The 26,033-nt window shown below is 55.9% G+C and overlaps 8 protein-coding genes across 8 annotated transcripts; 5 read left to right on the top strand and 3 right to left on the bottom strand.

Annotated features, from left to right (window-relative positions):
- The first annotated feature begins 303 nt into the window (after positions 1 to 303).
- On the top strand, positions 304 to 5,852 carry B0I36DRAFT_330769 (uncharacterized protein). Its single transcript, XM_046154886.1, has 3 exons — positions 304 to 1,480; positions 1,545 to 3,272; positions 3,348 to 5,852. The coding sequence occupies exons 1-3, from the start codon at positions 712 to 714 to the stop codon at positions 5,369 to 5,371; spliced, it is 4,521 nt and encodes a 1,506-aa protein (XP_046009719.1). The 5' UTR covers positions 304 to 711; the 3' UTR covers positions 5,372 to 5,852.
- B0I36DRAFT_330767 (oligosaccharyl transferase subunit) lies at positions 5,853 to 8,904 on the bottom strand. Its single transcript, XM_046154885.1, has 5 exons — positions 8,550 to 8,904; positions 8,374 to 8,397; positions 7,617 to 8,291; positions 6,412 to 7,561; positions 5,853 to 6,353 (listed from the first exon to the last, which is right to left on the bottom strand). The coding sequence occupies exons 1-5, from the start codon at positions 8,689 to 8,691 to the stop codon at positions 6,083 to 6,085; spliced, it is 2,262 nt and encodes a 753-aa protein (XP_046009718.1). The 5' UTR covers positions 8,692 to 8,904; the 3' UTR covers positions 5,853 to 6,082.
- A 1,316-nt stretch (positions 8,905 to 10,220) lies between these two features.
- B0I36DRAFT_366057 (ATP synthase subunit E) lies at positions 10,221 to 10,728 on the bottom strand (the record flags this gene model as incomplete). The annotated part of the gene is made up of 3 exons (XM_046159236.1): positions 10,221 to 10,291; positions 10,388 to 10,577; positions 10,708 to 10,728. 3 exons carry the CDS (start codon positions 10,726 to 10,728, stop codon positions 10,221 to 10,223), a joined length of 282 nt encoding a protein of 93 aa, XP_046009717.1.
- Positions 10,729 to 11,159: 431 nt separating this feature from the next.
- B0I36DRAFT_330764 (WD40-repeat-containing domain protein) lies at positions 11,160 to 13,793 on the top strand. Its single transcript, XM_046154884.1, has one exon. The coding sequence runs from the start codon at positions 11,467 to 11,469 to the stop codon at positions 13,576 to 13,578; it is 2,112 nt and encodes a 703-aa protein (XP_046009716.1). The 5' UTR covers positions 11,160 to 11,466; the 3' UTR covers positions 13,579 to 13,793.
- Positions 13,794 to 14,366: 573 nt separating this feature from the next.
- On the top strand, positions 14,367 to 17,468 carry B0I36DRAFT_386748 (uncharacterized protein; the record flags this gene model as incomplete). Its single annotated transcript, XM_046161124.1, has 4 exons — positions 14,367 to 15,033; positions 16,771 to 16,899; positions 16,993 to 17,130; positions 17,194 to 17,468. 4 exons carry the CDS (start codon positions 14,367 to 14,369, stop codon positions 17,466 to 17,468), a joined length of 1,209 nt encoding a protein of 402 aa, XP_046009715.1.
- Positions 17,469 to 18,881: 1,413 nt separating this feature from the next.
- B0I36DRAFT_330758 (trehalase) lies at positions 18,882 to 21,576 on the top strand. Its single transcript, XM_046154883.1, has 4 exons — positions 18,882 to 19,283; positions 19,342 to 19,749; positions 19,816 to 20,064; positions 20,135 to 21,576. The coding sequence occupies exons 1-4, from the start codon at positions 19,093 to 19,095 to the stop codon at positions 21,315 to 21,317; spliced, it is 2,031 nt and encodes a 676-aa protein (XP_046009714.1). The 5' UTR covers positions 18,882 to 19,092; the 3' UTR covers positions 21,318 to 21,576.
- On the bottom strand, positions 21,577 to 23,888 carry B0I36DRAFT_273496 (endoplasmic reticulum vesicle transporter-domain-containing protein). Its single transcript, XM_046151326.1, has 4 exons — positions 23,320 to 23,888; positions 23,056 to 23,236; positions 22,222 to 22,984; positions 21,577 to 22,128 (listed from the first exon to the last, which is right to left on the bottom strand). The coding sequence occupies exons 1-4, from the start codon at positions 23,510 to 23,512 to the stop codon at positions 21,955 to 21,957; spliced, it is 1,311 nt and encodes a 436-aa protein (XP_046009713.1). The 5' UTR covers positions 23,513 to 23,888; the 3' UTR covers positions 21,577 to 21,954.
- Positions 23,889 to 24,476: 588 nt separating this feature from the next.
- B0I36DRAFT_330756 (acyl-CoA N-acyltransferase) lies at positions 24,477 to 25,838 on the top strand. Its single transcript, XM_046154882.1, has one exon. It carries the CDS (start codon positions 24,774 to 24,776, stop codon positions 25,587 to 25,589), a length of 816 nt encoding a protein of 271 aa, XP_046009712.1. The 5' UTR covers positions 24,477 to 24,773; the 3' UTR covers positions 25,590 to 25,838.
- The last annotated feature ends 195 nt before the right edge of the window (positions 25,839 to 26,033 follow it).

Raw genomic sequence — 26,033 nt, 5'->3', positions numbered from 1 at the left:
CGCCCACCAGGCAGGGTGCTGACGACCAGCTGGAGCTGCCTTCGAGAGCTTGCGCCACAACAGCACCTTCCAAGACGCGGGTGGGGAGGTACCAAGGTACCCCCAGCCACAGCGGACCGAGCAAACAGCCACAGAGGTGCGGAGTACGTACCTGGGGGACCTGAGCTGAGGTCATGCTGGTTGCCAAGTGAGCTGCTGCTGCCGCCCGTGCAGGGATCAGTCTAGCAGGCCGGGGATGCTGGGTGAGCTGCAAGCTGCAAGGCCCGCCAAAAACTTCCAAGCCGCTCTTGGTCGACGCGTGCCTGGCGTTCCGTGAGAGCAGCGCTTGGGCGACAAACAACCACCAGCTTTTCCCAGAAGCACCCCAGTCTCTATCCCCCGACGACTTCGACCAGACTTTCGAGGCGCACCGAGCCTGTCCCATTCGCACATGATCGAGGGCTCAAGACAACTAGAAGCTGCGCAGCGCGCGTAAGAATTACCCGTTTGCCCGTCACCTCAGCCAGCTCCTGCAGGCTACCATTCGTCGGCTCTCACCTGGCGACTGCGATCGAATCACGCAAACCTCCCTGTTCGCCCACGTCCACCTCACGGACCATTGCCTTTCACCGACCCGATCCACATATTGAAAGCTGCGCTGCGAAAGACGATAAATAAAGCCTTGATTACAGCCGACCTCTCTTCTTTGGTGAAGGTGCCGCCCTCATCGCCATGTCCTTTGGCTTTGGCAGCTTCGGCGGCGCCAGCGCCGCATCAAACACCAATGGCGCGTCCGCAGGGCCGGAGCTTGAGACGATACAGACGGAAGGCCTCGGCTTCCTAGCGATTGCCGGCTCGGCCAAGTTGCGTCTTGTCTCCCAATGGTCACCCGCCCCTGCACCGACAGCCTCGCTTCTGTCGATCGCCTCCCGGGCAGGCCTCGTCGCCGCCGCAAGCCCGGATGCAGTCGTCATCGCCTCGACCGAAGATGTGCGGAAAGCCTTCGAGGCTCCTGCCGACGGCGACAGCGATGTCCGACCCTTCCAACCTCAGCTCAGCCTCAAGTTGCCCACCCGGATATGTCAGCTTGCTTTCACTGCTGATGAGAACTACCTGGTTCTCTCGGCCGAGCAGGGTGGAGGACTGGCAGCTTATGAGGTACGCAGTCTCAAACAGGGCTCTACCCAGCCATCCTTCCAGATCCCGACAAACAACGAGGCCTTGCGAGCTCTTGTACCAAACCCACAGGCTGCAACAGGCGAGCTCTGTGCTGTAGTTACAAGTCAGGGGAAGCTCCTTGTCGCAAATATGAACGACAAGAAGTTTGCTCAAGGCAGCAACGGCCAGGTACTAAAGGAGCAAGTCAGCTGCGTTGCCTGGAGCACCAAGGGTAAACAGCTCGTCGCTGGGTTGGGCGATGGCACAATGGTCCAGATGACCCCCTCGGGCGATGTCAAGGCAGAGATTCCAAGGCCTTCAGAGCTCGACTCGTCGAACTATGGTAAGTCCGAGAAACACTCTGCTCATCCCATTGATGATTGTGAAAATACTGACACGTACCATAGTTTCGGCGGTCAGCTGGCTTGAGAACCATGTCTTCCTTGCTTTCTACGTCTCCACATCGGAACAACCGCCGACGGAAAGCTGTTACCTTATTCTGCGACAGGGACAGAACTTCACCTTTCAGAAATTTAACGACCCTATCGCACCTTTTGGCAGCGAGAAAGCTCCACACCAGACCGTCACCAGGCTGCAAGACTTCCCTCCCAACTTGACCGACGTCTTGATCTTGGGCTCTACCGCTACTGAGGAAACAGGTCTTATCACCCGTGCCAAGAAGTCTCTAGCATCAAATGCGCCTGCTGAGAAGATGGATCAGATAGTAGACGTCTTTACTACAACGGAGCTTGCGGACGATTCTCGGCGAGCGACCTTGCCAATGGGTGATGGTATGGACTCGCCATCCCCGATTGGTGTGGCACTCGATCTATCAAGCAAGCATAAGGTCTTCAAGCCGATTCCTGCTGACGAGATTGATGAGTCGCCTGGGCCGCTCCCCGGCTACTGGGTCCTGAACGACGAAGGTGTGCTTTCAATCTGGTGGCTGGTCTACAATGACTCCATTCGTGAAGGCGCCATGTACTCGGGTTTGGTGGCTGCAGATAGCAACGGTAATGCGACTTCAGTAACTGCGACGACTGCTCCTCAACAAGCCACGAGCGCTGCGCCTGCGTTTGGGACGTCCGGATTTTCTGCTGCGAAGCCAGCAACACCGGCACAAGCTTCTGCTTTTGGGAGCCCGGCTGCTCTAGGGGCGAAGGCATCACCCTGGGGTGCGCAGAACTCTAGCTCATCTGGCACTACCGCTGGTGCTACGTTCGGATCCAGCACTTTTGGCAGCGCAACAGCATCCTCAGCACCGAAGTTCGGCGCACCAAGTTTCGGGACTGCTGGCGGCTTGGGCTTTGGCCAGGCAGGGAGCCTTGGAGGGAAGGTGTCGCCGTGGGCCACTGCAACAACGGCATCGAAGACACCCGCGTTCGGTCAGTCCAGTTTCGGGGCCGCGCCTGGTGCGCCTGCTACTGCTACTAGTGCTAGCCCATTCAGCTCTGCAGGCGGCAATGCCTTCTCAAGCTTCGCCAGCAAAGGTGGCTTTTCTAGTATCGCCAACAACGACTCAACGCCGAAGGCAAACCCCTTCGGCTCTGCCACGACTGACAATGCATCGTCGACAGCAGCGACGCAAGGAAGCAGTGCCGGCGGCTTTGGAGCCAAACCAGCGACAACCTTGGCAAACCCATTTGGTTCACTCGGCTCAAAACCCGCCAACTCTGCGTCAAGCCCGAACCCGTTCGGAGCACCCTTCAAATTGCAGTCTAGCTTTAAGCCCGATCCTGCAGCGAAGGATGATGACAAGGAACCCGACGATTCGTCAGAAACCAAGAAAATTTCTATGTTTGACTCAGGCTTCAAGTCTACACTTGGTGAGGCAAGTAAAACTCCGGCTGTGAATCCCTTCGGAAAACCTCCAGCTGGACAATCACCGTTTGGCCAGCTGCCGACGGTGGAATCGACAACACCAACATCGACGCCGGCTCCATCAAAGTTCCTATCCCCAGCGCCCACCCCGAGCGGTCTTTTTGGGCAGTCAACCCTTGGTAGTGGCAATACGTACGGGAGTCTTTTTGGCTCTCAAACGCCAAAGGCGCCAGTTCCCGGTATCACGGTCGAGGCTGAGACCCCAAAAGCTACGAACACTGCGCTGAACGCTCCTCTGCCTCCAGAGTCTACAAGTAAGGACACCTATCCACTCGGTGACTCATCATCGTCCTCCTCAGCGACCTCTGCTGATCTCTCGGATTTTCCAGAAGCACCAGCCGCGGAGACAGCGCCGTTACCTCCCAGCTTTGGCAATGTCCCCTCAAAAACTAGTCAGGCTCCTCCATCTCTGGCAGACACGGCACCATTGCCACCGGATCCTGTCAAGAACGAGAAGTTGTACAAAGTGGAGATCCCTCCACTGCCCAGCAGCTCGAGCAAGAATAATGCGCCCGACGATGCTCCGCTCCCGCCAGACCCAGTGCGAAACGCGAAGGCTTATAACGTTGTTATTCCTCCTCTGCCAGACACCAAACCGGCACAGAAGCCAGTGAGCGATGCGCCGTTGCCACCTGATCCTGTCAAACAAGCTCAGGCCTACGACTACAAATTTCCTCCTGTGCCTGGGACGAAATCATTTCAAGCAAGCACGAGCATCTTGCCTCAGGCGCCCTCAACCCAGAATTATGTCTTCAAACTGGATCCAAATGCCCCGCCTGTGTCAGACAGCGAGGACAATTTATCCGAGGAAGATGACGGCGAGGATGAAGGTACTGCTCCGGCTAGCGAGGGAAGTGGTGTTGACGTCGCCAAAGAACTGAGCCCAGAGTCCCACGGCGCAAGCAAGACCCCTGGATATACTCCCACGAGCTCGTTCGATGGCGGCCTGGGGGGAAGCTTCTCAAACATCGCTCGGCCTCAAACCCTGTTTGGAGAGGTTGTGCCTCGTCTGCCAAAGCCGAACCCTGTCAGCCCAAGATCTCCCAGTCCTGTGCGCAGTGCAGTACCACCGCGCATCATTGGCCACGACGGACACCGATCTGTCAGCACACCAGCTATGGCCTCGCAGATTCTTGGCGGCGCGAGGCAGCACCAACAGTCCCGGCTTGGACAGTCCATTGTTGGCAAGGCTGCGCCGATGGAAGATGCGATCATGGAGCATCAACGAAAGGCAAAGGCGAAGAAGGAGGCCGACGAAAACCGGTTGCTTGTCGATGAAGAGGATGCAGCCATTCAGCAACTGCTTGCGAGCGAGATAGAGCCGACGCTTGAAGTCAGCGAGTTCATCGCGCACGCGGGCGTGGCTCCTCCTGCTGCTGACAGCATCCCAGCCCAAGTGGAAGCCGTCTACCGTGACATCAACTCTATGATTGACACTCTTGGCCTGAATGCCCGATCTCTATCTGGGTTTATCCAGGGTCAATTGGACTTTGGAGCCGAAGACCGCACAAAGGACGATTTGAGTGGCCCTGAAACATGGACTTTGGATGAGATCCCAGGTCTCGACTATATAATAGAGTCGGATCTTGGTGACGCTCTCGAGCACGCCCGCGTCAAGGATGTGGAGAACAAACTTGTCCGGGTTGCAGAGCTAAAGAGAGAGCTTGTGCGCGATTTCAACAAACAGGCCGACCTGAAGAAAGCCATCGCGGCACGCATCGACCCTGACCAGACGGTTGCCAACCGCGCGCTGCCACTGAGCTCCGAGCAAGCGGCCCAGCAGAACGACCTTCGCAGAGAATACGCAAGGTTTACACGCGTCCTAGCTGAAGCGGAGGAAGGACTCACGCTACTCAAGGCCAAAGTAGTCAGTGCCAATAGTGCAAGCGGGAAGGGTGGCCCTACGCCCACCATCGAAGCTGTCGTCCGCACCATCACCAAGATGACGAGCATGGTTGAGAAGCGCAGCGGAGATATCGATGTGCTCGAGAGCCAGATGCGCAAGATGCGCTTGGGTTCAGCCGGACCCGCCAGCCGCGAGGGTTCGCCTTTCGCTCTTTCAACACCGAAGAAATCGAACCTCTCTTCGTCCCTGATGTTCTCGCCAGAGCGCTCATTCCGCGAAAGCACCCCAGTTCGTGGCGGCAGCATCGTGCGGCATTCCCTGTCCGGATCCATCAGCGGTGCAGCCGGCTTCAAGACGCCACCGCGGAAGAAGCTTAGTGGATTCGGGGACTCAGAAAAGAAGGCGCTCGCGGAGAAACGTGAGCGCCGTAGCGCAGTGCTTGGGAAGCTTCGCGTCAGCATTGAGAAGAGGGGCAGCCAGGTTATCCCGATGGACCACATGGCTTAACTATGAGCGAGTGTAGCACTTTGGAGGTTTTTGTACCATAATGAGCAATCGATAGCACGAAAGGATGATAGTGTACATGTTGTGATTAGGCCCAGTAATGTATCACTGGCCTTCAAGGTCTAAGGAAAGAACAAAAGGGATGATAGAAGAAAGAAACTAAGCAACAGACAGACACGCAGTAGCCACCTTTGCAGGCTTTATTCCATGCTTCACACAGCATGTTGGAACACGAGCGATCGGTCTTGGTGTTGTTAGATAGCATAACGTGTTGCGACATTACCTCTCTCCGATGCTGATGTCCTCCTGCCTACTTCGTGTTGACCTCAGGTCGGACGCAAGTGACAGACAGGTTCGGCTCGATCATAGTCCGAACTTGGGGCCCGACGAGATTACCGTGGTACTTTGTCAGTGGCATTGTACACCTGATATTCCGCAGAGACTCACACAAAGAGTCTTGGCAAACGGTGTGGTCGGTTCACGGATCCGTGTAAAACAGCTTTACTTTGTATGCTACTTGATATTTTGAGGATTGCTGTACATGTTTCTAGCGCGTCTCGTACGCGCCTTGCTCTTTCGTGCCTAACACTTCGTGCGGTCAACATGACCAGGCCCGACTTTCTCAAAAGACTCGGTCGATCCATGGTCACTGCCTGTTGCGCACAACTGACCGGTGGAACAACGTCAAGGCATCATGACTTTCCCCCGACTCCTTCAATCCACTCTAAGGACTCTAGGGCCCCGCTTTTTGGCGGCCTTCTTCTTCTTGTTGCCCTTGTCAAAAGAAACGGCAGCGGCGTGGTCGCGGCCGAGGTTGTCCAGGTCCTTCACCTTGTAGATGCGGATGATCCAGTTCTCGCTCGTGTATGCCTCCTCGAGGTGTGTCAGGGTAGGACCCTGCTCGGGCAACCTGACGCCGCGAACACGATCTGTGGCCTGTCCAGGCGGGAACATCGATGCGTAGTTGTAGTAGGACAGTTTGTACCTAAGAGGTTGTTAGCCACATTGTCAGAAGACCCCGCGGGAATGCCTGGAAGGCTTACATCAAACTGTTCTTCATCGTCTCGGTCGCATCGTGATCGACCTTGTACTCGCCTCTCGCCGTGAAGAAGTCACGCTCCTTGACCTCATCGGGCCAAATGCCTTCAGCAATCCTGACCATCCACAAGAACTTGTTAATGTCATCGCCGGAGTAGCCGAGAAGTCCGCCAAAGACCACAAGAACGTAATCAACCTCGTGCTGGCGCATGATTTCATAGCTGACCTCCTCTCGAGAGCTCATGGCTTTGCCAACAGTGGCAATGTGGGTATTGTTCCACGTGTTGTTGTCAACGAGAGTGGGCCTATCAGCCATGCCACCAATCTGGTAACCATAATCCCACCACGACATGATCTTGGCGTCCTCCTTGGTGTTTTGCCGGAGCCACTGATACGCCTCGCGGTAATCATCAATAATGTGCTGACTGCCATCGGGCAATCTACTAGCAAGAACCACGGATGGAGAAGAGTACGCGTTTGATGTGACCCAGGTGCAGTGCTGGACGAAGAGGAGAAGGAACAGGGTCATGCATCCAGCCAGAGTCAACTTGGAGATGAGGTTGTAGATTCCGACCCAAGGATCCGAGGTGGAGCGCAGACCTCCTTGCTTGCCAGCCTTCTTGGAGCTGCTGTCAGTCTCGTCCTCGGTGGACTCTTCGACCTCCGGGGAAGAGGCGATCAGATAAGTATCGAGAAGCTGGGACATGGCAATGGCAGCCGCCACACAGACGATGGGGGTGAGCGTGAGCATCAGTCGCACCATCACGCCGGCGAAGTAGCTTCCGAAAACGGCGTAGACGATGACAAAGACGTGCTGGTCCTCGAGCTTCTGGAAGCAAAGATACACACCAGCTGGGAACAGCCAGATAAGCATGTTCAAATCGAAAAAGAAGGCCGGCCATGCTGTCGGCTGGTGCTCTGATACCGATGCGATAATGGGAATGTGGATCTTAGCATAGCCGGTATCCCACAAGGAGTAGAATCGTCCAGACCATGGGGCGATGTAGCCGGCCCAGGTGAGACCGAAGAGACCCAGAAGAGCAACGCCAAAGACGAGGCCAAGCCCTGCGACCATGAAGGTCTGAAATTGCCGGCTCGGGACGGCACCACGGACGTACTCGAGGAAGCCAATCAATTGAAGGAAGCCGAAAATACCTGATTGCTTATCAGTATGCCAAAACCTGTCTGTTAAGGAGCCACAGATACTTACCGAGTGCAGGCATGTGTTCGCTAGTGCGAACGGGGAGGAAGCCCACAAAAGGAATCTGCATGCTGGCCAACGTGCCGAGGGCATACCAAGTGGTGTAGGCGACATAGAGGCGCATGCTGAAACGGCCCATGCATACCAGAACGAATGCGTGCAATGGGAGCAGACAGGTGATGAAGGCGTAACCACCCCACGAGGCCACCATGTAACCGTAAAATAGAGCACAAAGTCCTCCCCAAAGCATGGAACCAAGCTTGAGTGCTTTGATCCAGAGGTAGAATGTGTATACGAGCAGGAAAATCGAGATGGCCTCGTTATCGTAAGAGCCCGCCACGGAACGTGAGATGTAGCCGGGAGCAATGCCCATGAAGACGGCAGCCAACAGGCCAGCTGAAGGAGACGTCGTCATCTCGTTTGTGAGGAGGTAGGTTGCGATTGCGGTGAGTCCGGAAAAGGCCGGGGCCAGGAGAACACAGATGTTTCTGATGTCAACCGGGACTGTCAGGAACCGTAGGAGGTGGTAAATGGCTCCGCTCGTCACCATCAAGCCGGGGTACAGAGTACCGCCGGTGACACGACCCAGAGGATGCCATGTCCGGTCATCGAACCAGTCCCAGAACGACGTGAAGCCGTTTGCGACAAGGTATTTGGTCGCGCGAAAGTTGAACCACGGATCGACTGGAGAGGGTGATTAGTTGTGTGACAATGGCATGAGCCCGCGATAGGAATGGAGTGGCACGTCGTGTGTCGATGTACGTACATTCGTGGATGATACTTTCGAAACCTGAAGAGAGCGAGAGCAAGGATTAGCGAATGTGTCCATAATGACGCCGAATACAAATGCCAGATGCTGAGTAGCAACGTGAAGCTGGAGGACCGACAATGGGGATGGCGGCTCCTTGTGACTGACGTCCATCCACAAGAGGGACAACTTACGAATGACGGAGAAGAGACGACTGGCAATGGCAGCACCAGCGATCAGGGCCAAGATTATGACTCGCAGGACCGTCTTGGTGCTCTCCTTGCCGCCAAAGGCAGCGAGGCTCTGGAGGGGGCTGGCGCTCGTTGCGACCGCCATGGCTGCGCGAGGTAGGCGTGGACGGAGGCAGAGGCTTAAGCGACGGGGAGGATGGGGCGGCAGCAAGTAGCCGACCACATCTATTGGCGCGGGAACGACGAATCAACGGCTGCCCGATTGTTGTTGCAGAAGACGGCGGTCGTTGTCGAATGCCGTTGTCGGTGCTGCAGTGGTGTTGAGAAGGTCGTCTCTCAATCAGACTCGATGTCTTGATCCTTGCTGGCCGAGATGCTGATGCTGGACAATTAATTCGGCCACCCGCACCCAGAGGACAGCTGGCTGGAGCTCCGTGCAACGCGCGGCGCCATTGGCTCAATTGGTGGCCCCTCCACGTAATCCAGCCCCCAAGGAGCCAGAGCTTCCAGGGTCCGACGCAGTAGCCTGTACTGTACCTGCCCTCCGAGCAAGCAGCCCACTTGGGCAGTGCGGCGAGAGCTCCAGATAGGTGCGCAATGCGTCATTCGGGTGCCATCGGGCGCAGCAGCGAGGTAGTGCACATGGAGAGTTGGAGCTTCACAACAATAAGAGGCAAGTCGTCGCTTGTGATTCTTTTTTTTTTTTTTTTTTTTCAATTCTGGTGGTATCCTGGAGGCTGCCAGACAATCCTTGTCTGAGCCTCCTCCAAATCCCGTTACACATAGCACCGGAGCTGAATCGGCCACGCAATCTACAACGATCTCGTGCTGAAACATGACGAAGCAATGATGCCCACTTCAGACTAAACACTGATGCTTGTTGCTGTCTAGGCCGCAAAAGCATCTGCAGCTTGGTATCCAAGTTCCGCATCTGATTTGTCCTAGTTTGGGAAATGCATAAGACTCTTGGCCGTTTGTTGTTGATAGAACTCACAGTCTCGAGAGGTTAGCTCAAGAATGGTCGAACAATGATTGGGAACCGGCCAAACAAATGACAAGTTGCCAATCGCGTGCCGACTACAAAGTACCCATCGGCAACTGCGTCACTTCACACATCAGGTCAACTGAGATAATACGATGTAGGCCAAAATAGATGGACCTCGGTCGCCATCAGCTCAAGGCTGGCGACCGCGGTGAGTAATTGGACAGCGTCATTCTTCCTTGCCGTAAAATAGAAATGTACCATGGAGTAGAGGTACAGCTCAGAGTGTGGTAAGGGTTGCAGATCAGGGTGGGGTTGGATATGTTCTCCAGCCTATTGAGCTCAAACAAGGAGGCTGCGATGAAGGGCCATTAGATATATCAATGACATGCGCCAGGTTAGCCGATCTTTTTTTGTCTAGATTGCTGTTCGTTGATATTGTACAGATGTGTACACGGTAGAGGCAAACAGAAAGGAAATTGCTGGTGATAAGACAGCAGGCCGTGTTGCCTGGCCTCCATGGTCCTCCTCGTGCTTTTCGCATGGAGAACACAATTGTGACGTAACCTCGTTCTGTCGCTTGTGTGCTTCGTCGTCGTTGGCGTGATATGTTGATGTCCCAGTGGCGCGATTAGGCTCGAGTAAATGTTCGAACTTGTCCACTTTGCTCCTTTGCATTCTTCCGTGCTGCTCTACTTCATCTCCATAAGCGCACCCAGGTAGGCCTCGAGGTCGAACTTGGGGTCCATCGGATCTTGGTTCACTGCACGGAGCGTTAGCCGTTGACCACCACCGCCAATCGCCCCTCGCTTCGCCAGCGAGCCGCGAAATCAACATGGGTTGGTGAGGCTCTACTTACGTCCGCTCTTCTCTGACGTGGAGGCAGTTGGGTTCTTCTTCTTGGCGTACTCGGCCTTGGCCTGCTCTATTAATTGCTTCTTGTGGTCGTAAACTTTCTGGTCAGCGGCGGCCTTGTTGGCAGCAGTGATGGCGCGCTGATGGGTGAAGCCGTAGAAGACGCCAAAAGCGAGGGCGGACCACCGCAGGACCTAGATTATGGAATCTCAGTGTTAACAGGTATCCCATGGAAGACGTCCTTGTTTGGGCCCCCGCTTCTCATGTGTGTCGGACGAAGAAGACCGGCGTGAAGGGCGACATGGCTGAGCTTGCGACACGTACGTTGACTCCGGAGGCGGACATGTTGGATGATATGTCGCGCAAAGACGAGCGAGGGAGTACTGGCGGAGAATGACAGGAATGGCGGACGAAGAGACAGGCAGCGACAGCGGCGACAAGGCGAAGTCCGGCCAATTGACTTTGTTGCGCGGTTGTGGGAGGGGCTGGAGCTGGCCGATGGCTGGGACGAGCTGGCGATGCGTGAAATGAACGGGTAGAGTTGGGACGAGGTCGGATTCGGCTGCTCGGGAAATTTCGCGCTGTGTTTTTTCGCCCAGCAAGCCAGCAGCCAGCTCGCCGTAAGTACCTCGCCATGCTAAGTCAGCAGCAGTCCCATGCCTGACATGCGTACAGTACTCACAATTTGACACTGTACAGATCGCACAGTCAATAAGCAACCTTTACGCCAGCCATACACGCCTGGGCCTGCTCCGCAATAATAAGTTGTTGGCGTTCCAGGGGTCGCGACTCCCTGTGGTAGATTGCGCTGCCACGCAGCTTAGAGACGCGCACCACGCAGCGTCAAGAGTCGGCTGGTCAAGACACCCTCCTCGACCACTCTGGAACAGTTCAACAGCGTCCGGTCGGATGCCCCGGCAACCTTCGTTTCTCTCGACCTGCTCCTGATTTCTATCCAGCCAAGTTCTCACCGACCCGCCATATCACAACTTCCTGAGTCGATCGCAAGCTTGTCAGAGCTCACAAGTCCCGGAAAACCCCCCTATTGCGATTTTCGAGACCCGGGATGGTTGTCTGGCGGAAATGATGCAACAACAACGACGCGATGAGATCCTAGCCAAGAAGGCGAAGCTTGCAGAGCTCAAGAGGCAAAGGGAACTTCGAGCCAACCAAGCCGCTGCGGGTAGAACAAGCATCGGAGGGCCTGGCGACATCCTTTCCCCAACGCCAAGCAGGGCAGACAGTCGCAAGGAGATTGAGCGCATCCTCAATGATCTGGTCCCAGAGGGCAGACCAGTCTCTTCTTCTCCTGGAGTTGCGTCCCCAGGCCGTGGCAGCAGCAGACCCCTCAGCATCTTGAGCGCTGGGGAGCTCAGTGCCGAGAACTCAGAGTCCGCCTCACAAATTAATGGTGGCCAATCCGAGCAAACTGCTCCTCCCCGGCCACTGCCCGAGCTTTCGACGGCACCCGTCTTCACCCTCTTCGAATGTCCGCCATCACCAGTAAAGGAGGTCTTCTCCTACAGCAAGGGTGTTCAGACCACCGATGAGTGGACGCCACCGACTCCGCGAAACCGGGCAATCTCAGAACTGCCAGATGAGGACCTACCCGCCAACACCTCCACGCCCAGCAAGCGGATGAGCCGGAGGGACCAGCGAAGAGAGGAAGAACTGCGACAAAACCTGAGAAAAGAAATCGAGGAAGAGCTCCGGGAAGCCCGCGATCTTGTAGCTGACGGGCCCCTGCAGAAAGGCACTATTTCTACCACCAATTTTCCTGCAAGAGCTCTAACCGATGAAGAGCTCGTGGCGGTCACGGCTTCGGACGATTTCGTCGAATTTGTCGAGCGCTCCACAAAGGTCATCGAGCGAGCGCTGGACATAAGCAACGAGTACGACATTCTCACCAACTATTCGCTGCAGGCGCTGGATATCGAAGACGAAGATGAGCAAGCTGGTAACACTGGCGGCAAAGGGCGGCGGCGTGTAAAGGAGGTCATCCAGTTCTACGACGAGCGGTGGTCTAAAAAACGAATGGTCAGCAGCTTGGACTTCTCGCCCAAGTTTCCGGAACTATTGTTGGCATCATATACCAAAAATCCGTCCGCACCTCACGACCCTGATGGAGTTGTTCAACTGTGGAACCAGCACCTCCAGGATCGGCCAGAATTCCTCTTTCACGCCCAGTCCGACGTTTTGACCGCCAAGTTTTCACCATTCCACCCGAATCTCATCATTGGCGGCACCTACTCCGGTCAAGTCTTGCTATGGGACACACGAGCCAAGTCCGCGCCGGTGCAGAAGACACCTCTGACGGGCTCTGGACACTCACACCCGGTGTACTCCATCGATATTGTAGGCACCCAAAACGCCAACAACATTATATCTGTGTCTGCAGATGGCGCGCTCTGCGTCTGGAGTGTCGACATGCTCTCGCAGCCGCAGGAGTCGTTGACCTTGACGGCACCACCACCACACAAGTTCGAGGACTTGGCGCCGACGTGTATGGCTTTCCCACAGTCTGATCCAACGTATTTCTTGGTTGGGTCAGAAGAAGGGTCAATCTATCCATGCCACAGATATGATCGCGCCGGAGCCAAGGCTGGTGTAGATCGCCGTATCTCATACAAGGGCCACGCTGCGCCTGTCATGAGTGTTAATTTCCACCCAGCTCGTGGTCCTGTTGACCTCGGGGACCTTGTGCTATCATCCTCACTGGACTGGTCCGTCAAGATGTGGAAGGTCCGAGCCCCCGCAGCGACATCCACCATCGTTGAAAGTCTTTCGGGGGCCAGCGTGTCACCACTGTGTGAGTTTGTTCGCGAAGACGTAGTCTACGATGCAGCTTGGTCACCTGTCCGTCCTGGTGTCTTCGCGTTGGTGGACGGTGCAGGGGCCCTGGAGATCTGGGACGTCACGGTCGAAAACGAGATACCTGTGGCCAAGATCACACCTTCTCCTGGTAAAGGCGCGCAGCGTTATGGCAACTACCTCCGCAGTCTCAACAAGGTCGCCTGGGACCAGGCCGAAGGGAAGCGGCTAGCCACGGGTGGCATTGAGGGTGTTGTCAGCGTCTTTGAGGTTGGCCCGGACCTTGGAGGCAAGGAAGGCGCTCGGTCTGAGGAGTGGACCAACGTGAAGAAGTTTGTAGCTCGCCTGGAAGCTCTTAACGCCGGAACGAGCGGTGTTGTCTAAGCATATATTATTTCAAAGACGAAGGACGAGGCTGTCGCGTGTTTTGGCTGCGGGTCGAGGAGCGCTTAGTTTAGACCGCAAAGCTGTGCCTGGTTTGTTGTAACTATACCCCTGAAATATCCGGAAAACCCGGAAAACCCAACTCGCGTAGGTTGTTCTAGCGGATAGCCTACACATTGGAACGTGATAGACCTTAATGTTATGGTGATGGCCAGGTGAAGCTTTAGTGATCACAGTCCCAGAGTGCTCCTGTCACTCGGTCTCCCCTTCAAGCTCCTGCAAGTCTGGTGCAGTGGAAGTGTTTGGCCTGCTTAGCATTCTTGCACCTTTGTTCCTGCGTAGTGCACTCGCGAACATCACCCTTGGCCCAACTTCGACCTCAGGAATACCCGAGCTGTCGAGCCTTTCGCACAACCTCTGCACCAGCAGCACTGCACCTTTTCACACGACGACATCCTGCCTTTCGAGACATTGCACTCTACAACCCTTGTTTGTTTCCTCTGCTTGCCAACTTTGCCAGTGATACACACGATCGAGTGCAGATAAGCATACACTCCTCAATCTCGCACCTTCCTTCTCATTGCACCTGCCTCCCAGATCATGGCATTGCACCAAGACAGCTAGCAAGAAGCATGGCACAAACGAGCTCGGAAACAAAGTCAGTCCTAACAACATTATCTTTTGCCGCTCCCATCCCCAACGGCGATCTTGACACAGATCTGAAAATGCGGTTGCGCGTATATATAACTGACGACGGAGCAAGCGGGTCTCGCGCTCGCAAAGATGCTATGTCGCCTACACGTGAGAATCAGCCTCCTTTTGGTCGCAAGGATCTTTTCATCACCGCTTCTCAGAATGGCAGACCTGCATTCGGGCGCAAAAAGTCAAAGTCACGCAAGAATTCGGACTTGAACATTCTGGGCGAGATCTTCGGCATTTCACAGCCCGCTACACCAGGGAAGATGTCCCATCGGCCCCGTCGTCTGAACAGTACCAAAGACGCAGATCCAGATGTCTTGACGAATGAAGACAGTGAGACTTGTTTCGAGGGAAATGCTCCAGGGGTCGAGCAGCCACCGCCAACAGCACCCGGTGCTAACACGCTGCGTCAGAAGAGCAAGAGGCAGCACCAAAATGCTAATGGGAAGGCGAGCCAGCGGCCTTACATTGTGAGAGAGCATGTGTCGCGACCGCCCACGCCGTTCCTCTCACACGCCCGGCACTCTACGACACATCAACTTCAGCACGAGGATAGTCTCTTCAACATTTCCGTAACACCTGCTTTGCATCCCTCCCTGGGCAAGCCCATCCCGCCTTTCACGGCCCCCACAAATGGTCTGCCACTCGGCCCTGTTCCTACTGCTTCACAGCTCCCTTTCATTGCCGAGAGCCGTCCGCGGAATATCAGCGCGGCACCTCTACAAAAAGGCCCCATTCAGTATCCAGCCCACACCAGTCAGCCATTTCCTCCGGCGCTGGTAACACCCGTGGTACCTCCCACGTCTCCGTACTGGATAGGCAGCATCCACCAGCAACCTGTTCCTTTCAACGCTCCCACGTCGATGCCATCCCAACCCTTTGTCTTTCTGGGAAATGGAGAGACAGACACCAACAATACACCTGAGTCCAGGCTACCGCATGGCCCGTCGCATAAACCGTCGGAGGAGTCTCACAATCATTGTGAAAAACATGAACGGGTGGAATGCCCTATCCCAGACCTTTCTGGACGCATTCAGCATATGCATATTTGTGCAGGTTGTGGTAAAAAGCGCTCTCGCGAGTACCAGAAAGCACATCCTCTGAAAAGGGGTATGGTTCCTCCGCAATCTTACTGCCTGAGATGTATTCGGGAAGCTGAGGACTCTAGTCCGACTGCTTGCACAAGCAGGTCTCAGAGAGAGTACACAGGAGCACAGCATCAGCGACAGAGACAGCGGAAGCTACACCAAGCACGCGAAACGATACCCGATTTCCCCAAGACCTCATTCGGAGTGCTAGGCGAAATGATATTGAATGTCCTACGTCATCGGTCAAGCACACGACGCAAGTCACTCTCGTCGGCAGAGGAATCGAGTTCGAGGTTGTCCTCCCACGACGAGAGCGTACTCGCCAGACGGATCAGACGTCGCCATGGTCGAAGTGGTGGCAGGCAATCGGATTGCAGACCTCGCGGTCAGTTCGAGGTCCATATAACATCTGGGAGCGAAGCGACTCAGTCTCCGTCACCTTCGTCATGCCATCCCAACACGTCTGAACCAGGATTAGATTCAGTAACTTGTCGGCATCTGAGCAAGACGCAGAGTCAGCAGAGCGAGAACTTGCACGGAAGAACCCATCATCATGGGTTTGAAAATACCACAGCATCAGAATGTGCCCAAAGCAGGGTGGTAGCTTCAGGAACTGAGAAAGAGCAACGACGACATGCGCCGCTTAAGACTGTGCAACTTACCCAGGGAGCTGTTCGTCCTACTGAGAACGGAATTGCTCGACAACTGATTGCACCGGAGCCACCTGTGGACACCGGCACGGAAGGTACCAGGGCCATGACTGTTGCCTCTGAGTCCCCAGTTGCTCACGAATGCGGTAGTCCAGACGAAAGCATACACATCCGGGGAACATCACAACGGGAGTTCACACATCGCGTCGACAACAATGACCAAGTGGTTATTGACAATGATGTTTTTGGCAAAAGATGTCATAATCACACAAGCGGTGCGAAACAAGTTGCTCCAGCTGACACTGTGACAACTCCCGGTGCCAGTTTGCAGCCAGCAGGAGACATCCCTCGTTTCGACATACCAAACCCGACTTCTACCATTCTACAAACTGAATTGAACGGACAAGCAGTGAGTGTGTGACATCTCTAAGTTGCGAGGGGCTTTGACCATTGACAATTTGTCCAGCAGGCAACCGACGATAATAAATACTTCACTTCCCACCATGACGGATCAAGCTCAGTCGGCAGGATTGTGGAACATCAGAATCCTTTGATAGAGCATGAGCCTTGCGCCCCTGGCTCACACACGGAGCCCTTTCCCCTGCATAACAACATCTCCATCCCTTGCAGTCGTCAGGAATACCCACACGAATGCATCCCTCAGCAGGGAAAGGACAGCGATCGAAGCGTCAGGCTTGAGCATGCGGCAAACCTGAGTGTCGATCTTCTCAGCTCTCTATATAGTTGCAAAACAGGATCCGCCGCCTCTTCGGTTCAGCAGCTTTTCCGTGACGACGAAGCCTTCGAGGAGTCCACAGATGACCTCAAGTCGATTCTCGAGCATCAAGCCGAAGACGAAGTTGAGGAAGACCTAGCACATGCTGGTAGGAATTTTGATGAGCAGCATTCTTGGGCAGGCTCGCCGACATCTTCCAGTGCTCTATCAAGCATTCTAACCGCGAGCGTTGTCTCAATAGAGTCGTTCACTTCCGACGAAGACACGAGTAGCCAGTGCTACAGCCCCAATGAGGGATACGAGTATATTGACGATTCTGGTGACGAAGACTCGGAACCATCAGGAAGCGCCGCCCAGTCCCGTCCGTACCAGGACTCAGGTATGTTGACGTGAACCCTATTACCGACAGAACCATGATTAACCATGAGCATGAGCTCAATAGGTCGGGAGCGTAGGGCAGATGGTGCTATGCACCAAGCTAATCGATTGTTCCTCCGTGGTACACGAGCAGCGGGTGTCTCACTAGCAAGCCAGCATCGCGGACACAACCTGCAACTTCTCAACAAGTCCTCGGACGATTTCTACCCGCCGTGCTCATCGTCTCTCGTGGCACACATGGGCCATTCATCGGAGAGTTTCGGCATCAACATGGATCGCCTGCGGGAGCGCCTGGGGGGACGATTCCATCGCCGAAGTGCCTCCTCGCGCATGGATTGAAAGCACCACCTACCAAATGATTCATGCACCTCTTAGCAGACCACGGAAGAGCTCGTAAGATTGCATGGCATGGGTCGCCTGACCCCACAACACTATGCAGAACTGGCACATTCCTTGCACCCCAATCTTGCGGACACTTTTGGGGCTTTTGTGTCGCTGTCTGACTACTTGACATTGTTAGGTCTATTGTTTTTGCCGCTTCGACGGGCAACCTCTGTATGATGTGGGGAGAGAGAGAGAGAAGAGAAGACGAAGGCATGAGTCGAGCTGTAGGTTGATGGCGATGGGTGCCGGTCGCGTGACTGAGGAGACTTCAAATTTGACAGTCGTTGTAGATACCAATCCTATGCAGCCTGACCGACTAGCCATATTACCTATTCCCGTGGGTGGACACCACGGAGATACTCGGTACTCTCGAGCAGGAATGCCAGCCAGCCGGCAGCCGAGCAAAGCCTTGAATTGTTGCCATCCTTGGTGCTGCCAAGCAGCCATTTCGAGGACTCCTCCTCACGATGACGACAATGTGGGGATGTGTCCCGGCGCCCCCCTCGTGGAGTGCATGCGCCATGCCCACCTTGAGGCACGCATGGCCCCTGTTTCCCCAAACTTGTTCCCCGCTCGCTGTGGCTGCATCCGCGTCTTGCTTCCAGCGGTCAAGACTGGCCGGCCATACGAGGAGCGAAGCGAGATGTGTGCCCAGACGGGATGGCCGGGCCTCCCCTGCCCTGCCTGCACACATGTACAGTAATTAGGCAAAGTAAGTGCTTTACCTACTTCAGTACCTAGTAAGTAGCCATGACGCACGGCCAAGACGGGCAAGCTCCAGCTTTTCCCCAAAGGTGGGGAAGCTTGTTCCCCAGTGCAGCCATCGTCGTCACGCTCAGCGCCCCCATGCGGAAATCCTCCACCATGCTTACACGACTTCGCAGCCGCGGAACAAGAACCGGGCGGCCAACCGAGAGCGGAAGCAGCAGCAGGCCCGACCAAACTCGGCACTAAGAAGAGCCCAGGTTGAACAGCCGGGACTTGCCAGGCGGTCCCCCTTAACACCACCCCCGCACTGTCCTGCCATGCCAGGCATGTTCAGGCATGTCCTGGACCAGCTGCCGCCCATTCGGGCCGATGAAGTCATCGCGTGATTCCCATCCAGCTTAGGCGAGCTACGGCTCCAGATTACTCGGACACGCCGGCCACCGACGATCCCTCCAGCTCGCTTCCTCAGCCGCAAGTCCAGGTAGACGACACCCCAGATTCCGGCCTGAGCTCTCATCCTACTGGCTGGGGCCTCGCCGGCACCGGCAGATGCCCCTCCCCAACTACCTGGTGCCTGATTAGTCCTGCAATGCATGTCAAGGTTTCTCGTGGTTTTCTTTACGTCAGACTGCCTTGGAAATACGGCATTTTCGACAAGGACGGAGAGAGCGGAAATGCTGTGTAGGCTCGTGGTGCACACCTTTATGAAGCGTCGCACCTCCCCTGCCCCGGTCGTGGTGTTGTTCTTCTTCATGCTTTTTGGTCGTGGTTGCTGTCGGTTGTCCATGAGCAAGTACAATTTCTCCTGCCTGCCTACTGATTGGCCAAGAAGAAACGATCTCGTGAAGGCTTCACATCTGCATCCGCGCCAATGGCTGTCGTGAAAAAAGTCGCAGCTGTTGCTGCTGCCGCTGTGTTTTCTGCGACCCAGGTGGCACACGGCTTATACACCAACGGCTCCGTCACTGCGCCATGCGACTCACCCATCTACTGCTACGGCGACTTGCTCAAGGAGGTTGAGCTTGCGCAGCCATTCTCCGACTCGAAGACCTTTGTCGACCTGTGAGTGGCGACCTCTGAGCCCATGCCTGGAGACAAGCGTGACTGACCCTCGCGGCAGACCAACCAAGCGCCCACTGGACGAGGTCCTTGCCGCGTTTGCCAACCTCACCAAGCCTCTGAGTAACAACACGGAGCTCAACAACTTTCTCTCCGAGTACTTTGGCGAGGCGGGCTCCGAGCTGCAGGCCGTCGACGCCGACAGCTTGCAGACGGATCCCGTCTTTCTCGACAAGGTCGACGACGTGGTTATCAAGGAGTTTGTGGAGAAGGTCATTGACATCTGGCCCGATCTCACCCGGACCTACGTCGGCGCCGGCAACTGCACTGGCTGTGTCAACAGCTTCATCCCGCTGAACCGCACGTTTGTGGTGGCTGGTGGTCGCTTCCGTGAGCCGTACTACTGGGACTCGTTTTGGATCCTGGAGGGCCTGCTGCGGACTGGTGGCAACTTTACCGAGATTTCCAAGTGAGCTTCTTCCTTTGCCAGCATGGACGCAAGGTCTACAAGATCCTGACACGGGGTGTTCTCCAGGAACGTCATTGAGAACTTCCTCGATATTGTCGATCTCTACGGCTTCATGCCTAACGGTGCTCGCGTTTACTATTTGAATCGCTCCCAGCCGCCGCTCTTGACCCAGATGGTCAAGACGTACGTCGACTACACCAACGACACAAGTATTCTAGAGCGGGCGCTGCCTTTACTACTGAAGGAGCACAGCTTCTTTGTGAACAACCGAACGGTCGAAATAACGAAGGGAGATCAGACCTACACTCTGAGCCGGTGAGTCATGCCTGTGTTCATATTTGCCTATAGGCTTGAATCATGTACTGAACATTTCTGGCCGCTCTAGTTACGACGTATCCAACACCCAGCCGCGGCCCGAGTCATATCGCGAAGACTATATCACGGCCAATAACAAATCATACTATGCCACGTCCGGCATCATCTATCCCGAGACGGTCGCTCTCAACGACTCCGAGAAAGCTACTTTGTATGCGAACCTGGCCACGGGTGCAGAGTCAGGCTGGGACTACAGCTCCAGATGGCTTGCCAATCCGGCTGATGCCCAGAATGATGTTTACTTCCCGCTGCGGTCGCTCAATACACGCAACATCATCCCTGTTGAACTCAACTCGATCCTCTACGCCAACGAGATCACATTGGCTCAGTATTTCCAGGCTGCCGGCAATGAGACTGTGGCACAGGAGCTGCGAGACACGGCCGGAAACCGATCTGTAGCCATGTACGAGCTCATGTGGAACGAGACCTACAACAGCTATTTCGATTACAACCTGACCTCGTCGTCTCAGAGATTGTACGTGCCAATCGATGCAGACAGCACAGCCGCGCAGGAGCAAGGGGCCCCCGAGGGTTACCAGGTACTTTTCGACGTGGCCCAGTACTACCCATTCTGGCTCGGTGCGGCGCCCGACTACCTGAAGAACAACCCTCTAGCCATCAACATCGCCTTCCAGCGCGTCAAAAAGCTGTTCGATGCCAAGGCTGGTGGGATACCTGCGACGAACTACAACACGGGCCAGCAGTGGGACCAGCCGAACGTGTGGCCGCCGTTGATGTACGTCCTCACCAAGGCTCTGACGTTGACCCCGGCGCCATTTGGTGACAACGACCCGGCGTACGTGGAGAACCAGGAGTTCGCCGTCAGTCTCGCGCAGCGCTACCTGGACAGCACCTTCTGCACGTGGCTCGCGACCGGCGGCTCCACGAGCGAGACGCCCAAGCTCCAAGGCCTCCCCGACAACGAAAACGGCATCATGTTTGAGAAGTACGCGGACAATGCGACCAACGTGGCTGGTGGTGGCGGCGAGTACGAGGTCGTCGAGGGGTTTGGATGGTCCAACGGCGTGCTCATCTGGGCCGTAGACACGTTCGGCAATAACCTCACCCGTCCCGAATGTGGCAACATCGTTGCCGCGCCGCCGTCGGGCGGCGAGCGCAAGAAGAGGGCGGTGCAGCTGAGTGCCAGCGACGCGAGGTTCATCAAGAAGTTTGCTCGAAGGTCGCAGAAATAGGGCCCGCCCGTGTTGACTTTGTTTCAATCTACTGGTTCATTATTATAACGTGTACATGACAGTGCTGTACAGTAGTTGAAGATTGATAATGTATCCTCGTTAGCCTGTTGAAATTATGCTCAGCTCGAAAAGGAGCTGTGGCATGTGCTTGATGGAATGAGTGTGGCACCCAAGCCGGTGTGGTCCTGCACTTCGAGCCGTACGCCATGCCTATCAGCCGCCTCAGGATGAGAAAGAACACATTTGACGCATGCACCCTGTACACGATATATTCTCTTTGATTTCAAAGGGCGACTTTCACAGTTCGGCGGTATCGAGATCTGTATATAGACAGGAGCACAGAAGAAGCCAAAAGAAACCAAAACCAAGATTGACAAAACAAAACTCAAACTCCATGACCCAATGCAGTTATTTTCAAACAGAGCGAAAAGCTCAGCACACAACACGCGAACCCCCCCCCCCCCTCCTCCTCTTTCCCGGCACATTGAGACGCTCAGTTCGGCCATGTGAAAGATCGGCTTTCCCGTTCCCTTCTTCATAAGCCTCCCCCGCACCCGCCCCTCCTTCTGTCTCTCTCATCATCTAGCAGCAGCAAGAGGCTGGCACCCAGCCAGTCGCAAGATCGATCGCAAAGCCCTTAGAGGTCCTTGGACCGGATCTTCTTGAGCCGCGTGGCGCCTTCGTACACGCCGCGATCCACCGCGGCGGCGACGGTCAGGGTGCCGCCGACGACGGCGCAGATGCCGGCGAGGAAGCCGGCGAAGGTCTTGGCGCGCTCTTCCCGGTTGATGACCTTCATGGGCGAGATATCCTAGAAATTTTGTCTCGTGTTAGTGGATGTCCATCGTCGAATGGATTGGTTGTAGAGGTCATCATCATCAGGGTAGGGGTCAACAACACATACATAGGAGAAGAAGACGCCCGGGATGCCACCCTTGGCGTGGGTACGCTCCTCGTGGCCCTCGGCCTTGTCGTTGCCACCCTCGAGACTGCGCTTGTGGCTGGTCGCCGAGTACTGGTGCGTCTCCATGCTGCCATCGTAAATGTTGCCAAGGTTGCCAAGCCAGGTCATGTCCTGACGCTTGGTGGCATAGTCCTTCGGGGGCTTCCAGCTCAGGGGCAGGTAGGCAGTGGGCACGACCTTGACGAAGTACATGAAGTTGTAGTTGGGGTCGCTGGTGCGCTGCTGCGTGTCATCAAGCGGGTTCAGGTGATGGTTGGTCCAGGGGTTGTTCTTGCTGTTCCTCTCGGTGACGTCGTCGGGCAGCTGGGGACCGAACCGCAGCTGGTGGATCTCGTGCTCGAATGAGTGCTGGACAGGGCTGGTGAGGTAGTTTTGCAGGTCGTGGACGTGGACCATTCCGTTGCTGAAGCTGCGGCCGGGCGCAAAGTGGAAGTTGCCGACAACCTTGTTGACGCGGATTGCGCCCACCACGCGGCAGCCCTCGTGGCGCTGCCCATCGAGCTTCTCTGAGTAGTGCTCGCGCTCGCACTGCTCGACGTTCTCGCCACGGCCGAAGGCCCAGCCCTTGTCCGCGTACGCCTCGCGAACCTCGTCACAGGTGTTGCAGCATCCGGGCTTCTCAGCCTTGGCAGGAGGTGTGGCGCCGTAGCAAGGGCCGCAGTACGCAGGGTCGAGGTGATGCGCTTGTTCGGCCTTGTTGTGCCTGCCATTTGCGTCAGCCGGTTATCTTGCTTAGTACCCGAGAAGGTTCTCGAGAGAGAGTCGCCAACTTACACAGCCAGGGCCATTGTGTCAATGACACTACCACCCTTGGACTGGGCCTCGAGGCGCAACTTCTGGACGCCTGCCAGAACGCCGTGCTGCTGCTCGCCGGAGACGTCCATGACGTCGAGCGTGAGCAGCTCACAGGGAATCTTGGGGAACGTGATGTTCATGTGGATCTCCATGCGCTCGCCTGTGCAATTGTGAATGACGATGGTCAGCATGATGACTGTGGGTTCATCCCTTAGCCTGGTTGTAGCTGTGCGCCGTGCATACCTCGGCCTTTGTCTACGATGAGCTCTGGGTGGATGACGATCCTCCGGTAGTCGCTCCACTCGCCCCAGGAGAGGTAGAGGACGACGAGAAGGGAGATGATTGTGACGATGCCGCCCGAGGTTGTGCGTATCCGGGCATCCTCGACGGTCTTTGTGAAGGCATCGAGCCTGGTGAATCTCGACTTGGGAGCCATGGCTGTGGATCGAGCCGCGCAGTGCAGCAATTCGTGATTCTAGACGTCCAATCCGTGGCTTGCGTGCGCAAGCGTGGTGTCGAGACTCTTGCAGACTGGCTCGCGAGTCGAATTGGTCGGAATTGGCGGCTGTGTCGTTGCTCGTGGCTCTCGACTTGATGTCGCCGGGTGGCAAGTGAGGGGCGAAGAGGAAGCTCTCAGGGGCGCGATTGCGAGACGGAAGCAACCAGATGCGCTTCTCGGTTGCCTGGGAAAAAGGCAGAGACTGGCGATCTGTCCGTCGTGGAGAGAGAGAGAGACAAGACAGCCCAGCAATGTTGAGGTCGGGGTTTCGAGTGCTGGTCAGCTCGGCTATGGTGTCGCGGGACTGGCGACGGTACAGCAGCAGCAGGCGTGCCAAAAAGGCCACCGTCGCTCCTTCAGCATTCAGGGACCAGCTTGCGCTCCCCAAACCTCCAGAGGCAGGGGTCCTGCCGCCATGTGGGGCCGCCCCGGAGCATCGAGCGCGCGTCTGGGCGGCCGGCCGGCGCATGCGGAGGCTCATCCTCCATGTCCCGACAGTGACTCGAGACGCAGGCCTATTTCGCATCTAGACGTGTGTCATGGATGTCACAAGCCTGAGTCAGGGAGAAACGCTGCTCTCACTGCCCTAGTAGCCCAAATAAGCTCTCGCAAGGGCTCTAGTTGGAAGACCCAGTCGGCACTGCGGCGTTGCTGCATCAAGTTCCTGCCAACTCTGCACCTAACTGCAAGTCATCTTTGCGATCATAGATCCAAGCTCGTAATTCTCAAGTCGACAAAAACATGTGTCCAAGTATCATTTTGGCACCGGGGAGTTTGCATCTCGCGATATGCACTGGACGCACATAATGAGTGGCCCCCACTTTACCGTCGCCGGAGTCGAACCCTGGCGGCCCCCGCAGCCTTGCTTCGTCTGACGTGCTCTCCAACACAATGCGATTGTGACTCGAATGGACTGACTCATCTCAGGGCCCATTCATGAGAATAATCAGAGTCGAGAAGAAACTCAAGGAGAATAAGATTAAGCATATAAGCACCGCTAGGCTCGAAGCTTGATTCCTCTCTTTTTCGTGCCCTTTTTGACATCGGGTTCCCGACATCAACAGGAAATGGTCAATCCAGGCGTTATTGTCAACTAACCGAAACCACACAACACTCAAAAGACACCAGCAGCGGGTCGACAAGTCTTTCCAAGAGCCTGACAAACATCTCGACTTGCACCTCGAGCCCCGTAGAAGCCATGGCAGACTCACAGCCACAATCCCATCAGCAGCCGTCATGGCTGACCTCCCCTCCCCCACCACCAATCATCATCACGCCTACCTTCTACTTGCGGGCATACACCCTCGCCGACGCAGCTCAGCTCGCTAAGACGGCAAACTCGTCCGAGATCGCGCACCGCATGGGCGACCGGTTCCCCTCGCCATATACACACGCGGACGGCATCGGTTTCATCACCAGGTTCGGCCGGCCGAATCCGGAGGCGGGCGTGCGGGATCATAACTTTGGCATCTTCACGCGGAGCCTGGCAACTATTACTGGTGCCACCGAGCGGGACACCGCGGATGGAAAGGACAAGGCCGGAGGAGTAGGAGAAGAAGAGACACTGATCGGCGGGATAGGCTTCATGCCACAGCCAGCCGAGCAGCGGTTTACCAGCGAGATCGGCTACTGGCTGCATCCGTCGGTTTGGGGCAAGGGCTTGGCCACAAAGGTGGTGCGAGAGTTTGTCCGGTGGGCGTTTACCAACTTTGGCGACGACACGCTGGTCAAGCTGCAGGCCAGACACCACGCCGGGAACGAGCGCAGCGGGAGGGTCCTCGAGAAGAACGGGTTCCAGAGGGAGGGCATCTTGCGCAAGGCTTGGGCCTGCAGGGACGATGGGGATACTGTCCGAGCTGGGCAGGTCGCGGAGGCGGCGAGGAGGGAGGGACAGCTGGATGCGGCTGGATCAGAGCAGGACGCGAGTGCGAAGCCCAAGCATTACGTTCTCGACTTGTACATCTATGGCCTGCTGCGAGAGGACTTCGAGGCAGGTCAGAGCGAGAAGCAATGACTGTTTGAGGGTGCGGCGGAATGGGAGAAATCGGCGGCGAGCATGCGAAGCGTTTTGCAGCCGGCGTTTGCGTACGCTTATATGGAGTATTTCCATATATGTTTGGTTTTGCGCGACTCTCAAGGTCATTCTCATGATGAGTGGTGCCGTTGCCATCATAAATGTACACGGATTTTTGCACATGGACCTGCTCGTGCCAGTCTCTCACTAGGGTGTAAAACCCCGAGGCATCGTTTTTCTGCACCCTTGCACGAGGTCATCCAAAACCTGTGATTGTTGTCGTTGACAGCGGCAAGACCCGCTCTCATCCTTTCCCAAAGTCCAGTTTTGTGCCACAAGGTGCCCGCCAGACCGTTGGATAAATATCCGTAGATCTGCATTGGGACTGTCTGAAGGGGAAGTCCCCAAATGAGGCGTGGACCCGGCCGCGTTGCATTCCTGTCA

The sequence above is a fragment of the Microdochium trichocladiopsis genome, assembly GCF_020744255.1.
Source record: "Microdochium trichocladiopsis strain MPI-CAGE-CH-0230 chromosome Unknown B0I36scaffold_8, whole genome shotgun sequence".
Lineage (NCBI taxonomy): Eukaryota > Fungi > Ascomycota > Sordariomycetes > Xylariales > Microdochiaceae > Microdochium > Microdochium trichocladiopsis.
This window is presented reverse-complemented; position numbering and strand designations above follow the sequence as displayed.